Below are 18,965 nucleotides of genomic sequence, written 5' to 3'. Positions count from 1 at the left end.
TGAGCTGACACAGAAGGCTGCTCAGTCAAGGCTGGGGTGATGAGGATGGTTATTGTCCTCTTGCATGAAGGATTTTCTCCTTTCACAAGCTTCCACTGACCCGTCTCTGTTTCCCATTCCCTCACCCCACTGGTTTCCTCTTAGGTGCTGTGGACAGACACCTCCATCCCTGAGGTCACGCAGAGCCTGTGGTTTTCCATTAGCTTTTAAAGATAGGGGTCCAATTTCGTTACTGGGCTAAATTGGGCACAGCTCCATTGACCTCAATGGGCATTTATTTATAGCAGCAAAGAATTTGGCATTTTTTTGCAAATTTGGCTCTGTGGCTTCTCTCAATGCTCTAGTTTGGGCAGATCTTTGTATTGAGCCCAGGCTGATTATTATTTTTTGAAGGTAGCATCACTACAGTCTTGAAAAGACCCCTTTAAAAATGTTAAAGGTTAATACTTGCTCAGTCCTACTGAATAACAATAGTATTATTTCTGTTTAAAAAGAAAAATGAAGCTTTATTTTCTAAGCCTCTAGACTGAAGACTTCTTGTGCGATGAAACCAGAATCAAGCAAAGCAAAATTCTGAGTAGTATTTACAGATATGAACACTTGTGGCACCCTACCATTGGTGTCAAAGGACACTTATTTGTGGCTTGGGTAACACCAGCAATGAAGGGATACACACCCTGAATGCAAACGTTCAGTTTCCCTAAGGTTTCCTTCGTCTGGCCAAGACAAAGTTTCAGTGCAAGAGCCTACCTCTGATCAGCATAGGGTGCAAAACACATTCTGAAAAATAATCATTTCAGCTGGTTTGTATTTGGGACATTTCTGTTGTGGTAGGAGGGCTACCTACAGGGCCAAATTTAAGACTAACGTGATCAGAAGGTTTCTGTGGTATTGTTGAATATGCTCAGACAAACTTACTGATGTGGAAGGTGCCTTTTGAAGAGATTTATGGGATCTTTGATGATAGATATCATGGGCTATTGCAGTAATTGTGTTAAAAATAAAGAAAATAAAAAACAAAAAATCCCCCCCAGTTAATAACCTTGTGTGTAAATGGCTATTGCTGACACATAATCACATGCATACCAGTGTCTGCTGCGTACACTGCTCATTTGGGTGTTATCCAGACTTTCTGAAATACGTGTTCCCAAATTAATTCCATTTCAGATTTACTGGCTAGTGTTGTGAGCATGTAAGAAAATCACACAAGGAGATTGTTTTGGGCTAAGAAAAGGAAGCGGGACCAAAATTCCATCTTTGGGAAAAAAAAAAAAACACCTTGTCACTGACCAGACTGCTGGGCTGAATCAAGCTGCAAATCTGATATGGAGTTACAGGACAGTCTGAATCTCTTTGTTAAGCTAGACTTCAACAGGCCATGAGATAGCTTCAGGATGCACATTTGTCTCATGGAAGTTTTATTCAATTTATGTGACGGCACAGTTATGAAGGAGCAAGAGAGATCACTAATAAGAAGGTACATGGGTAGTATTTACCTTAGCCAAATCCAAATCCAGTCCCTTTCTGAATGGGTACTTTTTTATTATTATTATTTTATTCCCCTATACTTTTTTTCTCATTTCCTGATTTTATCTGGGACTGAAAGTAGAAATAGAAGTCTCGACCTTTCTGTTTTAACCCGGGGGAACCTCCCCTGGATGTGGGAGCTTTGGAGGGAGCTTTGCTTGAGCATTGCTAGGTCACTGCCCTTAAAATAAGAGTCTGTCTTTTCAGTTTTGATGTTTATCCCAACTCCAAATAATTATTAGGACAGTCAGATTCAAATCCTGTCTCTTTATGCTCTCAGCTTAATTGATGTAAATCTGGAAAAACTCCACTGAAGTCCAGACTATGGTTAATGCTGAAGCCAGTGGCACGGGCTGGCATTTACACTGCCATAACCAAGGTCAGAGTGTGGCCCACTTCTTTGTTTCTCAGAAAGAACATCTTAGTTTCCATAACCAATCCCTGGTTATTTTTAAGTACCACAAACAGGAAAATACAAAAACGCGACAACATCAGACAAACTCAGTGACCTTTCGGAGACACACTTCCAGGAGAGATGTTGCAGGTGTTTTCAGAATGAAGGAAAATAATGACAACAAAAAAGTTAGGGGATCATCTATGTAAATGAATAACAAGAAAGCATCTAATATATTATTCTGTAATACAAAAAGAAGAAATCTGACTTGATTGCCCTATTATAAATTTGCTAAAAATACAGATATATATTTATATTTTTATATATATAATTTTTTTTTATCTGAACAGAAAAATAGACTACTCTGGAATGCATGAAAGTCACATGACTTTTCCATACATCAGATACTTATAAAGCCAACACAATGGCAAACAGAAGGTACAGAGGTAACTAAAACATCTGTACTTTATTCAAGAACTATTTAAAGCCATATTCTCCCCAAGTGGGTGATCCTAAAACAATCTAAGGTAACAGTTGTTCAGTTCGATTGCCATAAGCAGAAGTGACTGACCAAACATGAGCGCTTTGCCGAAGAAGTTGGAGCTAATTTGGAGTTGCCCGGGAAGCCCACCTCCCCATCTTGCTCCCCACTGAGCTGCACGGAAGGGTGCCAGGGCCACACGGTCTCCATCGCTCTGCTGCTTTACTCAGTAATTCTACTATTTGCTTTAAAATGAGGCATTAAAAACTATTGGAGATCATGTTATGTGGAGCTTACCAACAGAGAGAGAACTTGGCTTTAGAAACCTTGTCTTTGTAATGAGTTTTAAATACCCTTGTTATTTACTATAAACTGTACCAGTCAGAATTCTGTCAAGACATAAATATACAATAGGTACAAATATTAACAATACATTACAATTTTACAGAATTGTTTTCCTTAGAAATGTGTATCTTATTAGCTGCAAGGGAAGAAAAGGCTACAGTTTATCACAGCCATAGTTGCCAAAGAAACCAACCGCCTTGGATTCGTTCCTGCATGCCTTGCACAGACATATATTCCCCGGCATTTGACACACGGCATGTTCAGAAAGGGAATGTGCGTTCCACGGGTTTTCTTTTCCTTGTTTTTTTCTTCTTCTACCTTTATAGACTCTTGAACCTTTCAGAAAATGTGGATTTCACAGGAGACTGTTTTGTTTTGTTTCATTTTTCCGTAAGTGTGCTTAGGTGAAGTTTCTAAGAAAAGGCACTGAGAAATCTACTGCATTAAGTGACTGCTGTTTTCCTTTGTTCAAGGCTAAAACTCAAAGTATCTTTGCCTCCTGGTTAAGAAAACTGCACCCATTCCTTCCGCAAATATATATATTCTATATATATATTTATATATATATATATATTAAAAGTGGTGTTGATGGCGTAAGATACAAGCAAGAGCAGACATCACACGTACATAGTCCTTTCAGATACGATGTCTTCTGCAGCAGCAGGTGGAACTGTCAGCTCGCTCGATACACAATACACAGTAAGTTCACAGACCTGAATGCCAAATATCAGTGATTAAACTGCACACTTTAGCTTGATGCAAGAGATATTGCATATTTTCCCCTACTTTTATGAGCTTTGGGAAACATGTACCAAATGAACTATAAAATGAAATTGTCTTCTAGTATCTATAGGATTTGGTGAGCATTATGTTTTCAAAGCACTGCCTTTCCTTTTGTAATGAGTACAGATTTAGTCTACCATAGCTTTATTTTTAGAGTAGATTTCCCAGTGCTTACATTATATATATGTGTATTGTGTACACACACACATATATAGATACATACTTCATATTCAGACTTTATTTCATTAAAATAAATTAAACATACTTCCTTTTTAACTGGGCACAAAATGAGAGCTACATCTTCATACACAAATAAGAAAGAAATGCTCTTCAAGCATATTATATGCTTAATTTTAAATTATTTGCTTTCTATAAGAAATCTATAGGACTTTGGCTATTCATACTTAAAAGGTAGATTCTTAATGATACTTTTGAATTTGGCTTTCAAAAGTGACTCAATAAAATGCTACTTTAAAGGTAGGACTAAATAGATGATATAAGATGTGTGTTGTAAATGATCACACAAGGCAGACAGAGGGCCTTTGGTTACAAGGAGAGTTGCACCAGTTGATTATCAGTTAAAAAAATGGTAGAATTGTTGATCTATACATTTTTGTCAGTGCCATCTATAAACCAAATACATCAATTTGGATGAAAAAGTGTGGTAAGTACTACACTATATGGCTATATTTAAATATGCTCACTTTTGCGATATGTAAAATATGACTTTTTTTCCACATGAAAGCATCAGCTTTAAAAATATTTAACTTGGAAATCACTATTACTTACTTTATCAAAAAAAATTTCCCTGATTTTTTTTTTCTTTTTACATTTGTGCTGATGGCAGACATGAATGATCACTGAAACATAGAGATTATGTTAAGACTGTTCTCTTTAAAATTTCTCATTGCCGCTCTATGGCCTTGGGAAGCCATAGAATAAATCAGTATTTAAAGCTTATCTGCTGGAAAGTCACTTTACTTCTTCTTAATGACTCAATCTTAACTAGCATCTCAGCAATACATCAGTTCCTCTAAGTACACTTGTATTTACTATGGCCAAATCCTAAAGTCCTTCGCCAGGCAAAGAGCCCATTCAGATGAACGGTGGTTTTGGCTGAGTGAAGACAGAGTAAAAGCTGAGGAACCTCAGGAATTGGCCCTGCGTAAATACTCTGGAGAATACAGTTTGCTCGCACGGATACCTCTAACTGATTTTGAGTATCTCCCGCATAGCTCTCTGCATGACACGAGGTCTCTTCTGCTGCCAGCGGGCGAATTCGTGAGGTGGTGGCTCAGGTCTCACTCGTGCCTTCCCCAGGGCCTGGCCTTGCAGGAGGCAAGGAGGACTTCTGAGCAGGTGCCTTGGGCTGTGTCCCACCGCCAGGGGCCAGCGGGGACCACTGCTTCAGCATGTGTGCAGGTTTGTGCCAAGGAGAGACCTAACAAAGCTATCATCGTAACCCTTAACAGTTCCTAAAACAGATATGTGCTTATTGCTTTTGTCCGTACATGCTGCATTCACTATTACGGATTACAGACATAAGTACTGTACAGCGTGGACGGAGAGACAGTTACATTCAGGACTAACCAACGGCTTTTTCACAGGGGGAAGGAACAAAATGCAGCGGACTCGTGTGGTTACGGTCTTCCTCCAGCGTGCGCCTCCGCTCCCGAGTCCCGTGCCTCCGCACGCCCCAAGACCTGTTGCATGCAGATAGCTACACGCCCCGGCAGGTACTCCGAAATAGGTCAGGAAACGCTTATTGACAGAGTTATTTACAACTGAGTTTTACAGTAGAAACGGATAACAACATAAAAGATTACCATCACAGTTATCACAGGACAGGTTGTGACTTGCTACCGGCGTGTAACAAATCACAGTCACGACAGGAGGCACAAATTAAAATAGTGCTTTGTTAAAGTGCTTGATTGTTACACTCTGCTATCCTACTCCAGCATCGCAACAACAACAAAAAGTCAACGTAAAGTGCTTTTCCCCCCCAGTATTAAAAACCAAAGACAAATTATTTCCTACACAATTTGACATAACTTTATTGAAACAATAATATTTTAAAAACCTAGGCTGGTGGCTGCTAGTTCTGTTCATTTAAAATGGTCAAATCTTTTTTTTTTTTTTTTTTTTCTTGTTTCGCTTAAAAATGAGTGGATGCTATTAAAACATCAGGCCTGATCCTGCTGTCTCTGGCAGCCGCCCTGTGCTGCCATGATGCGCCAGCGTGGCAGGAGCTGCTCCCACCCGACCTCCTCGCAAGAGAGAGCACGACCAGGCCCGGGGCGGGTAGCTAAAGAATCCCTCTTTTTGCATATTTATGTAACGCTTGCATATCTTTCACCGCACCGTGCGGGCGCGAAAAGCTTCAGACCGACTGGTTCCTCTCCTACGCCAAGGGCGAGACTTCGGCCAAGGCCTGAAGTCGGGGCACGGGCGGGAAGGGGAGGCCCGAGGAGCAGGCCTCAGGGCCAGCCGCCGCGCTGGGCCATCCCCATGGGGCAGGGAGCTGCCACGGCGCGGACGGGGACACGGAGAGGAGCCGAGCTCCCCTTCCAGCCCCGCGCTCCCCGGCTGCGGGAAGGGGCCTGCGATGCCGCCGGAGATCCCTGCTTCTGCATGGCTCCTTCACACCTTCCCAGCGTGGGCTGTGGGTGCCCCGAGGGCCACACGCTGGCCCAGGGGCAAGTTTCGATTTTAGCAGAGGGTAAGTGCGAGTTTCACTACATCCTAGGGGGTGTTTGGAATTAGATACAAGTGGTGCAACTCACCCTGCTGATGTTTCAAAAGAAAATGTCAGGTCCTACAGGATATTGTATTGTTAAACACACACAGAGCATTTTAATAATTGGTTTCTCTAGACCGCTATTTGTTTTAAATGGTTTTAACTTGGATTTTCCAATAATGCAAGTGTTCCCTGTTACCTTTAGATATAATATCCATCAGAGAAAGCTGTAGATGGGGAACAGCTGCCCTGAAGCAGAGAGCATTGTGTTTTTGATAGCTTTATACCAACCCCAGCAATTTATTCCAGAGTTCAAATCTGGCTGCCTCGGCATCCTTTATGGAACTAATGCAAATCAGGTGTTAGTATTTCCAAAAGGAGCTCTAGCGTTCAAGGGGAATGGATGGATATTTGGTCACATTGGCTTCACTGGACAACATGAAAGGAGATCAATGTGTGATCATGATTTGCAATCCTTATTTTTGACTGATGTGGGCAATGTCTTTAAAGTTGTTTCAGAGAAGGACATTTTCACAAACCCACACTGGACCTCCCCTCAGACTTTTAGAAACATGTGGCTTATTTCAGCCAAGTTCATGCCATGCAGAAGCTCTTTTTTTTTGTGTTGACTGTAAAGACATTCCTTTAAACTTTCAGTAAGTTCTTTTGGAGCCTGTCTCAGATGCTTTGATCATGTGTGTTAGCATGTCCTCCACTGCCTGGTAATACATGGACTTCTGGAGAAATGTGATTTTCTAGTCTGACAGTCTCCTGATGGCCCTGGGTTCTTCCAGTGATACCTTCCATAGAGTAAATGCAGTTTTGCCCTATCAGCTTAGGGGAGGTGGGTAAAGCAGCAGCTTCTAAATGGTTCTTCTCTGTTCTATAAACATTGTCCTTTTGCTTTAGATAACCACTGTTTGTAACATTGTACTTAGGACTCACATTTCCGGGAGGACTCGAATCGTAAAGCAGCTGACCTTCATCATCAGTGTCAGCATCTATGTATTTGTGAATACCAGCATCGTGGAAGTTGAAAGCTATGGCTGTCTGTGTCTCTGGTGACTTTGGGGGTGTTCTCGCACTCGCAGTTGTGTAGATCGAGGTTTCTGGGCTCATGAGAGATCTGTCAGAGAGTAAGGAAGTATCTGTGGCAGCAGCAGCAGCTCCCCTGCCCTTGAGAGGGTCTGGATATATTCTCAGGACATTTGATGCTGGTACTAATGTGCTGGTGTCCTCTTCCATGAAGTTGACTTTCAGAGATCTTAGTTTTAAAGGGTTACTGGCCTTTATGGAGCTTTTGGGACTTTCTATGAAAAAAGCAGAACGGTGGCTGCCTTCAGAGCTTGGGTTTATTTCCACAAATCGGGCACCACTCCCCTCCCCTCTGCTCTGCTCCTGAATCACATTAATGCCACCTTTGCAGGGAAGGGTAGCGAGTGGGCTGTGGGAAAATCTCCCAGAGTCAGGGAACTCGGCAGCACAACTTATGAAGCTGTCGATGCTGGACATGCTCCTCATGTCAATGATCCCATCGGCACGAGTTGTCAGCAAGGGCACCATAGGGCCGGGAAGGGTCTCCATTTCTAGCTCTTCCTTTTGCTTTCCAGGCTGACTCGACTCTTTAGTGTTAAGGTTTGGCTGTGACTGAGTCTTTGCCATTTTGTTATACATGTCCTCTAGCTGTTGGACATTCAGGTGCTGGGGACTTGAAGACGACCTGGCTTTTTCTGGAGATCCTTGTTCCTTGGTTTCGAAAGATTTACTAGAGCTAGTTTCAGAGAGTGTTCTCTTGGTCCATTTCCATTTGCTGGGAGATAAATGATTGTCCTGAACTTTATCCTTTTTGGCTATGCTTTCTCCATTCTTTTCAACCACAATGTCCATGAGTTCTATACTACGGGCAAATGCATCCTTCATGTTCATGGAGACAATACTACCATTCCTTTTTGCTCTTTCAAGAGCTTCTCTGCGCTTAATGGCTTTCTCCTGCCTCTTCTGCTCTTTGTAGAACTCAGAGAAGTTATTGACAATAATTGGGATAGGAAGAGCAATCACCAGCACTCCAGCAATGCAGCACAGTCCTCCTACTATTTTACCTAAAAGTGTTTTGGGGTAGATGTCTCCATAGCCTACTGTTGTCATGGTGATTGTTGCCCACCAGAAAGAAGCTGGGATGCTCTTGAATTTTGTATCGTCCTCATCCTTTTCTGCAAAAAATACTAAACTGGAAAAGATCATAATGCCCATGGCCAAAAACAAGATGAGTAAGCCAAGCTCATTGTAACTCCTCCTCAGTGTAAACCCCAAGGACTGTAAACCTGTTGAGTGCCGGGCAAGCTTTAGAATCCGGAGTATCCTCATAATCCGAAATATTTGGACCACTCGTCGTACATTTTGGAACTGAAGTACACTTTTATTGGATTCTGTGAGGAAGATAGTGACATAGTATGGTAAAATAGCTAGCAAATCAATAGCATTCAGTGGGCCTTTGAAAAACTTCCATTTCTTAGGCGAGGATAGGAACCGCAAGAGGTATTCCATTGTAAACCATGCAATGCACACTGCTTCCACATGGGCAAGTTGGGGATTATCTGTTGTCTGCCCAAATTCATCCACGCCTTGTAGTTCAGGAAGTGTGTTAAGGGACAAGGCAATTGTAGATAGTACAATAAACATGATGGAAATGATTGCCAAAATCTGGAAAGGAAAGAGAAGACAGTGAGTTTGGCTCAGAATATATTACACTATCTACCATCGTCATTAACACATGGCTTTATTTCCACTTATACTTTTCAAGAGTAACTCTGCTCTTAGTACCTGGAAATCAGATGACCAATGCATCCTGAAGTGATTTTATTTTGGAAGCTACTCTTAGTTATATCAGATGTATAGAGCAGATAAAACATTTACTTCAGCTCCTGTCCATTCCTCTCAGTGTATTCAAGGTACATGTACCAAGCAGCTAGGATGCCAGGAGGACTGTGAAGCAGTTCACAGCAGGAGCTTTTGATTAGCTGCTAATTAGGTGCCCAACAAAGCCCATCTGGACACAAGCTCTAAAATCTAAGCACAAAGGAGAGCAATTGTGAATGCAAGATTCAATCACAGCAATGTAGACCATTTAATGTATGGCTATATCTATAAAATGGCATGCCTATGGCTAATTACAGATAGATGTGTACAATTCTACTACATATAAGCATACAAGTAATACACTCTTTTTGAATGACTCACCTCTAATTTGAAACTTGACAGCTGTGAAAGACATGAAAACTTTCCTAGACTTTCTAAAACATTTTGAGCTCTGAGCTATTCTGCATGTGACCAGCTGGCCACCCCAGCTACTCAACACAGCCAGGAGAAAAAAACAAACCAAATTGCACAGTAGTGAGACAGACAAGACTCTTGCGATCAAGAGTGCAATGAGACAAGAAGGATCTGCAGTGAGCAGTCTCTAAAAATTTAAACACATAAAATCTGATCCTGGGCCACTGACTTTATGCAGAGCCGGAAAGAATAAAGTGCTAGATTAGTGTATTTGCAGTGTTCAGATGCTGTAGGCAGACTGTCCTTCCATATCTGTTTTATATAGACATTAATTCTATACTTTCCAGCTTCCCTAATTACATTTTCTTTTAAAGTAATTTGAGGGAGGTTTTGGAGCTGACAGACAATTTGAGGATTTTTTTTTCTACGCGTGGATTCTTTCTCTAGCTTGTTAATTGGGTAGGAATATATCTAGTTTCTTAGGTTACTGCCAAAATACAGGAATGATTTCAAAACACACGTATATGTGACTAATGTTTTATGTATTCATTGCAGTGTAAGCTGGTCCCTTATGCTTGCTTTTCTTCTGCTTGATTGAAAAGAAGCATAAAATCAATTGCAACGTGTGTGTGTGACGACTAAATACACAATATGCAGCAACGGATTATAAAATGTATGACAAGAGTTCTGCATCATGAATTGCAAATCTGACATGCTCTGAGTCCATGTCCTTCCTCGCCCATGTAACTAGGTTTTAGCTTTCCTCACTGTCATGTTTCTCAGCCAGCCTTGCAATACCAGAATATTCACAGTTACCACCTGGGGCACTGCAGAAAGAAATTCTTGCAGGACTTCTCTTCAGCCAAGCTCAGCACACATATCCTAACTGTCAGGAAATAACAGACTTCTGAAGGGATAGTCCCTACAGTGGCGCAAGCCTTGCTTGTGAGAAACATAAATATCCAATATGGTTTGGAAACAGCCCAGTCTTCTCTGGAAGAGTCTCAGCTCCGAAAAAGCTGAAAGGCAGAAGTGTTCTACAAAGGCTGGAAACTGCACTTGAATTCATATAGTAAGCCTAAGCTATGGTTTTAGGAGAGAAGCTGGCTCATACACCTTCAAAAAATCCAAATGTAATATAAGAGTTTCAACATTGATATTTTGATTTCCGAAAGTGTTTTAAAATCTACTTGCAGTTTAAAACAACCTTGCAAACCAATGTAATAAAAACATTTACCTTTTAACTCACTAAAAGTGTACTACATAACTTTGATTTGTACATGACACTGCAGACGTAATAATTTAATCTGAAGAATGAAATCTGACTAGAAACAAACATTAGTTCCATTAAACAGTCTGGTTTCATTGCTTAAATTGGATTAAATAGAAAAAGTGAATGGTGTAAATGGCCTCCTGTGCAATTCTCTAATACTGAGATTTTTAGAATATCCTCACTTTCAGTTATTTAATTTTTACTAGGAGAAATGCTGAGAAGATTCCCTTTCATTTTTAAACAGATTACTTAAAAGAAAGTTTATTGTTAACAGTATAAAGATGCATTCACAGAAGACAATCCACTGATAGGAAACAAATAACCTCAAAATGAATCCCTACATTTAAGTGAATTGAGTGTTAGAAAGAGGTCATCAGACATACAATCTGACTCATGAGCAATCAGAAGAAACAACCATTTAAGCTTATTCATGGATTCTGTATTTATTTGACTGAAGGGAAAGGTGAAAAATGAGGCAAAACTCACAGAGATAGTTTGATATGGGACCAAACCCCCTTGGCTTGCGCAGTGATCAGGAAATGGACCCCTACTGATAGAGAAGCTGTTTCTTTTCCCTGTCACCCCCTGCATGAACTAATGGTTTACAACCACAAGAGAATAAAATGAAAGTCAAGTGTCTCACGCTGAAGTGGGGGGAGAAATTTAGCTGTTAACTATTTCAGCACAGTTGGTTGTTTTAGAAGATCATCTCCTGAAAACAATAAAATATCCCCAGAAGCAGGGAGTCCGATTTGCTTTCCTAGAAGGCTCTTTCAGTGTCTTTTGCTGTGACTTTGTTTACAAGCCAAGATTTCTGAAGGTGTTTGGGATATTTTCAATAGTGATTTGCAATTTCTTGCTGGTTTTTATCTCTGCCCGCTATACACAGAAGGGCTTATTTGTAGACTTAGATGTACCTAGTGTGTTTTATCTCCTTCAATTTCAGTGTAAATATTAACACTCCATCTTTATTCAGTGGATGTCATCCAGCAGCAGTAATTGGTGTCAAACCTTCTGTTTCCTTTGATATACTTTCCTGCTTTGAAGATCAAGGCAATGCCAGATGAACATAAATTTGAAAACTAGTAGATCTGAGTGTAAGATTTGTTTTTTGGTTTACCAGATCTAGCCATGAAGCTAAGCAATAAACAGAGAGAGACATTTATCACTTCTCCTGCAAGTTGCAGCAAGATGTCACCTGTGCACCTGAGGTACAGATTTTCCCCCTTATTGATCTACTGCAATCATACATCTTTAGAAGCCTGTCAGGTTAAGAAAAAACTTCTAAATGTGGGTTGACTGCCTCAAGTACTCAAAGCACTTTTCAGTTGGAAAGTACCCAGATGATGGAGGTAAAAACATCCCCACAGGATGTTTAGAGGGTCCTTCTCTAAGGTATGTCTTATCCTGGTAGCATCTACCACCCAAAAAATCCACCTGAGGAGCAGTTCTTTGCAGCAAACTGCAACCAGCTGCTGTTGTTGCTGGGCACTAGCAGTGCATTCAGTGGCACAGGGCTCTACCCCGATGTATTTACAGTCTTGGATTTCAGATTACAGAAATCACCGTCTGTCCTTCTAATAGGGTTTCCTATCAGAGCCATACTGATTCTCTGCTTTGGCAGCTTTTGTGTTTTCCACTGGCGGTAATGAGGGACAGGAAGCTGCAGGAACGACTCAGACTACCAAGAGCACCTCCAGAGATGCTGGGTGCAGTGGGCAACCTTTCCATTCGATTCCCAGCCCTTCCTCCTTCCTTTGCTCTTCCAGGCTTACTTGTGACCTGTGTGCTTCTGGTGCCACGGTCCTGAGAGCCGATCCCTGCTGTCCTCACGCAGGGATCCATCAGAGCTACGGACAGGAGCCCCGGCAGGCCAGGCCTTACTGGGCAGGTATCCACAGCTGAGCATCACACACACTCTCTAAACCACCATAAAGCTCATAAGGTTTAAGACTAGTTATCCCCTGCCCAACTTTCAGACCATTTCTTCTAACAGACTGCATGAAAGAAGCTGGGTAAGTTCCCTTTCTCTGTTTCTGCATTTGCTCTCACGTTTCACCTGCATCAACACACCATGAATTGTGAAATTCTGCCTCAGGTGCTTTTCTAGGTGCCTTGCAGAGGATATTGGACTGGCTCCTAATGACAGCCCTGGCTTGGAGTGCACGCCTCAGTATGGATAGGCAGGATTCCAGAAAAAACTTCTCTTCCACCAAATCGACTGATTCGCAAAGATTCGTATTGAGCGAATCTGGGTTGCTGGTATGGTTCCTTTGTGGAAGCTAAATAACCCAAGGGCAGGCAGGGCAAGGTTTTGAATGAATTTAAAGGATTGCCTCGAAGTGATTAGCATGATTGTACATACAGGCTGGTTATTACACATGCAAATGAGACAAGCAAGCTGATTATGTGAGTAAGTGTAGCCAGTTTGTGTGCAACTGCTGCTTCCTGAGGCAGGATGGATGTGCCAGGCTTGCAAGCCACTAACCCCCACCTTCTCCAAAATCCCCCCCAGATTAGGCAGGTAACAACCACCTTGCAGGAGCTATGCTCCTGCGCTGGCCTGATCCTGCTTGGTGGATGACAGAGGCCCTGGGATTCATCCTTGGTGTCAGCAAGGTCTTTGCTCGCCTGTAGAAAGGAGAGGGCTCCACAAAGGAGCCAGGATGCTCAGGAATCTCCTGCCTCTCTTCAGCATGTGATAGCAGAATTTTGTGGGCAGCAAAACTGCGCATGCTACCTCCCAGACAGCTCAGGGTGGGGTAAGTTTAAGGCAGCATTTAGGGCTGGTAATAAACATTACTTCATTTTCTGTTCTTTGCACTGCTAAAGACCCTAACTGAGGTCAAGGCATAAGACTGGAGATTTTCAAAGCCATTAAAACTAATAAGAATAGGCTGTCCAAATCCCATAGATGGCTCTAAAATCCCAGTGTAAGCATCTGAGATCTCTCTGCTGATGGAAACATGCCCTATACTTTTTCTGTCTTCATGCTCAGTAATGAAGCCGATATAGCAAGGAGAAGGGGTGGTGTGTGGGAGAGAGTGGGAGGGTGTTTGAATATAGATTCAATATTCTTGGAAATACGATGAGGAAATTGTTATGTAATCAAGAAGTTCAATAATGGTTTTGTCTAATGCACTTTTTTAGCACCATCAGGGCCTGCAGAATAAACTTGGCATCAGGACCAGGCTTCATTCATATGCTCCATTTACTGAGGGATTTTTCCTGCAGCCTTCCTATTTCCCTGAGCGAGCAATACACTTTGAGTCAGACTGTCCAGCTCCCTCCTGCCATGCCTGTGCCAGCCCATGCCTCCCCAGGCCCCGAGGAACAGAGCACAGTGTATTTTGAGCACTATCCCACGTGCTGTGCGGTGCAGAAACAGATGGAGGGTTCCTTAATCTCTGAGTGTGGGGTAACGGCTCCCACTCACGGCAGGTATTTATTGACAGGGACTGGCTTTAGGAAACACCTCTTCACTAGAGAATGCCTATCTATTCATAAACCGAAGCAGTTTGCAGAAAGTGGTCACTTCTGATGCCATGATTCTGACCATTTGGCTTGTGTGTTTTGTTGTTTTTTTGTTGTTTTTTTTTTTTTCTAGAGGCCATAGTGACAGGTAGCACTTCTTGGATCATGGCAAGCAGATGAGACCTAACTTGGGGATAAAGAGGCATGGGATGCACACAGAACCTTTAGTTTGCTTTTTGATGGGGAAGGATGCTAAGATGCAGCCAAAGACCTTGAATCTCCACAACCCCAAACCAAATGCCAAGTTCCTCTAATTTCTGTGGAAGGTAAGGCCATGTGCAAGAGTTCCCCTGATCGGGCACTTTCCGTGCCAATTCTGCACCCTGGCTCGAGGAGCCCCCTGAGACCCACTTGTACCAGATCTGCCCTGTGGAGGGGCAGGACCCTGCACACACCAGCTCCCCCACATCCCTGCAGTGCCCCCAGTGACTGCGTCCACAGGCTGGGAGAGTTCAGACTCCTGTGCTCCTCTGTAAGCTCACTGCATAGCAGGAAATCCATAAAACCAAAATCATGTCTATTTTGCTTTGTAATGCCTGAGATCTCAATTTTGTCATTGCCTGGCAGAGCCCAGATTGAATATTGGTTAATTATTTGATTTTAGTTATAGCTGTAATAATTTTTATCTGTTGGGAGGATAAGTCTATTCGGTCTAAAAGGGAATATAATACTTCTGCTGATTATATGCTGATGCCTTGTTTACCTACAGGCACCCAGAAAGCTGCTGCTGCAACTGCTGCTGACTAAGCTAAAGTGGGCAGAAAAGTAGCCTTCAGGCATGGCTGCCTGTAAATTCCTTGATGCTGTAAAGAACATGTTCAGTTGTCAGAGAGCTATCAAGCCCCGTTAAATGATAAATGGTGTCAGTCTTCCTTCTGAGCAAAGCCCAGATGCAAATGGTGCACAGGAGAAGAAAATGATAAATGAATGAAAACATTGAAAAGGCAAACTTCAAAGACATACACTGCCTTGAGACATCAGCACAGTGATAGTGCTCAAGAAAGGATGAGAGGGGAGCATCTGTCCTATTTCTGCTGCTGGGGAAAGTTAAATAGAAAACAAACACACACAAGTTCAATGTTCCCCTTTTTTTCCTGGCCTTGCCTTTTGTCCGGGAAGACTGCAACCCAGCAAGCAACGCTTGTGCAAGATGCCCAGCCCCAGACAGCACTGGGCAGACCCAAACTGTTTGCACATCCAGACCTCCTCCCCAGACACAACCATCCCTGCAGCTTCATGCTCCCCTTTCAGGTACCTCTCCCATTCCTGCTTTCTATCTTGTATTCAGTTGCCAAGGGTTTGAATTCAGAAAAAAAAAATAATATAAAAAAAAAACAGTGCCTTAACCCTGAGCAGCAGTGAACACTTGGGAACTGCTCCTCAAGGTGCTTTTGTGATTTAACCCTGCACTAGGGAAAGTGAATGCTCATGAACGACTCCCAGTGTCCCAAGCAGTCTGCTCAGCCTCGGGCACTATTTACAGGGTGTGCTGAACTTAAATTGTTCGTGTTCACTGGTGTACTTGTGGGAGGTGGTTTTTATTTTATATTAATGGCTGAATTCAATCAGGAATGTGCCAAGATAGCACGGAATCAACTGAACGTAATTAAGCAAAAACTATTAGCTTGATTGCTAAACTAGTCTTCCTCTCGTGAATATGCATGAGAATAATTGATATTAATTCTTTTCAGATCTCTGACACATACCAGAGTGTGGAGTGTTTTTGGAAGACTAAACCTGTTCCACTGCCACTTCCTCACCGAAAGGTATAATTAGTTGTGCTGCAGGGCGATACACCTCGTCACTGATACCACACTGGGTTATCACCTAGCGAGGAAATTGGAGCAGTGCTCAAGTGATGTTTTGTCTGCAAAAACGGCGACCTGTTTAACAATTTTTCCAGAAATGCATTAGGAGAAGCAGCAAATCTGTTTTCCAGCATCAGCCATGCTAATAACATGAATAAACAGAGTACCCTTCAATGAACAACAAATCCCTGTGCATAGAAAGTCAGTGGAAATATCCTCTGCATCGGTCAGCAGGTGGTGAGCAGCTGTAATCTGCATCACTTGCTTTGTTTATTCTTTTTATTTATTTTTTACTCATTTTCTTTCCATTTTCTTTCCTCCCCTTTGTTATTAAACTGCCCTTATCTCAACCCATGAGCTCTTGTACTTTCCAATTTTCTCCCCTATCCCACTTTGGGGAGGGGACAAAGTGAGCAAACGGCTGTTCAGTGTTTCGCCTTCTGCTAGATTAAACCACAGCACTGGACTCCTCCTGCAGCACATGGGAGACTTCTCCATCAGGTATCAGCCTTTTCCCCTTCAGACTTGGAACAAGGACACGACATTCAGGCTGAAGCACTTCTGCTGCCTTACAAGCTGGGGAAGATAGACTTCTTCAGCGAGACAAAGCCTCCTGTATGAGGGCTGCAGCCCCTGCCCAGGCTGCCCAGAGCTGCCCACACGCTTACAGCCTGATGTAAGAGGAGCTTTAGTTGCATCTCCTGCCTCGATGAGTAAGCTTTGTGCTCACACAAGGGATTACAGATGATAAGCGTCTATTCCTTGCAAGTAGCCTGCAAATAAGTTGAATATCAGTGCCCTTATTTTTGCAAGAGGGGCATATGAAGGCCCCAGGTGATGGGAAATGTCACTGCAGGGGTTCCTCCAAGCTCGCAGCACCTTCCCCGTTCTCAGTCCTTTATTCTCTTGTTTTCCTGATCAGCTTCTCTGCTCTGCCTCACGCTGGCCCCCACTTTGTGTTTGCAGAGAGCAGGGCTTTGCTGTGGACACATCCGCATGTGGGTTCATCCCTCCCAAGCCAGGGCTCCCGAGGCTTCCCGGGCTGCAGCAGAGCACACAGCCCTTTCAAACACTTCATTCACGTTGTGTTTGCAGTCTCCAGCACAGATGGTTCTTCCCTTTGTAAGCGCTAAACACTGGATTAGATATCACATATTTAATAAATAGCAACAACTGTATACAAATCAAAGCAGCTAAAAACTAATCCTTGGCAATTATTCATTCACATCAATCTAAGATTAAGTAGTAAATAGAGAGAGTAGATACAGAATCTGTTTGAATGCAAGAGAAAAGACAAGGCAGCTGCACATCAGCATTTCAACAAGAGAGTTTGATCTCAGCTCAGTGAGACAGTTTTCATGCATTCAAGTTACAAATATAGGAAATGGAACCGAGGTGCGGAGATGTATATATATATTTAAAATTCTCTTTTGAGCTCAAGAAAAAGCTCGAGCTCTTTGAAGTGTCAGCTGGCAATCTGGAGGCTCTCATTATTTCTATGCTCACTGACTTCTGGGAGCACTGGGCATGACACTTACACAACAGTAAGCCTTTCCGAACCGGACGAAATAAACATCTTCCAATTTGGATAGCCCTAGGCTTTCTGATAGTTTCAAAATCTCTATTCATAGCCTTTCCTGTGCTGCTGCATCACGACATACCCCCCAGCAGAGGCTGCAGAGGCAGTCCAGCAGCACAGAGCACTGTATCCTTTTTGGATAAGGAGCACAGCTGTTTTTCATACTGTTCCTTAGGGATTTTTTTTAAATGTCTGTTTTATTGATATTTTGCCCTTCACACTAATAAAAGTCACCTGAAACTGTTTGAAAAATGCAGGTGTGCTGCCTCTTAGTGAGCATTTATTGGAGAGGGGTGGGTGGGAGGAAGAGGCAAGGTTTGCTGTAAATGGCAGCTGAACGGTGCCAGGTGGTCCATCGTATTTTAATCCACTTGCAGAATAGCAAAGACCAGCACTGAAGATTAAGGGGAATGATGCACTTCACTGGTTTTTCGCACGTTTTGAGTTGCCTGTTTCTGTACAGGGTTTCTATGTTAATATAGGATGATACCACACTACCTACTGGCTGGCAGGAATTAATCTTGTCATGAGTGTACTTCTTTGAAAGGCTGAGCCTTCCTGAGCTCTTAATTTGAGCTGATTTGACTGTCTCATTATCATAGCAGCAGATTTTGGAATAGCAAAGTTGAACCTTACTTGAACTTGTTGGCTACACGAGCACTGTTTTCCCTTCTCCTCCCCACCTCCAGCCATGAATAATAATACCAGTATCACTTTGTTTTTTTTTTTAATGCTACTGAGGCCTCCTAGTAACTGTTTGCTAAACAAACGCAAGCTAACATGGTGCGCTGGGGGAGCGGCGTACGAAGGAGCCTGATTTCTGTTCGCCAAAGATAGAACTTGGCATTCCAGGGAAACGCTTGCTTTCGATGTCCTGGGAAACTTGGGCTTTTCTGTCAGGGACGCGGTGCCTTTATCTCACACTTCCACCGGACTGTGAGCATGACAGCTCTGGGGTTTGCAAAACACATACCACGTGTGGATGAGGGCCAGGTCACTTTGTGTTTTTTTTTGCCCTGTTCTGAAGTTTAGTTGCAGTTGAGCTGAGCCGTCCCCGCCTCTGCCCGCTGTTTTCATCTCTCCGCTCGCCTCAGCTGTGCCAGCTCCCCGCTCGCTGCCGGGCTGCAGCCCTGGCATTGTTTGGATGTTTGCATTAGGATTGCACTTGGCCAGCCGAAAACAAGCTGTCCCTGTGCACACACGGCCCGTGGCTTGTCTAACCGTGCTGGTTCCT

At 42.8% G+C, this 18,965-nt stretch overlaps 1 protein-coding gene across 1 annotated transcript in view; it reads right to left on the bottom strand.

Annotated features, from left to right (window-relative positions):
* Window positions 1–6,414: 6,414 nt before the first annotated feature.
* The window catches only part of KCNB1 (potassium voltage-gated channel subfamily B member 1), a 112,362-nt gene continuing 99,811 nt past the window's right edge, over window positions 6,415–18,965 (bottom strand). Inside the window, exon 2 of the mRNA XM_035548316.2 lies at window positions 6,415–8,967. Within this exon, the coding sequence (XP_035404209.1) occupies window positions 6,946–8,967 (2,022 nt within the window). The 3' untranslated portion in view covers window positions 6,415–6,945. The remainder of the gene's footprint in view (window positions 8,968–18,965) is intronic.

Source organism: Cygnus atratus, chromosome 16 (genome assembly GCF_013377495.2).
Source record: "Cygnus atratus isolate AKBS03 ecotype Queensland, Australia chromosome 16, CAtr_DNAZoo_HiC_assembly, whole genome shotgun sequence".
Lineage (NCBI taxonomy): Eukaryota > Metazoa > Chordata > Aves > Anseriformes > Anatidae > Cygnus > Cygnus atratus.
Note: the sequence above shows the minus strand (reverse complement) of the source record. Positions and strands in the feature narration are given on the sequence as shown.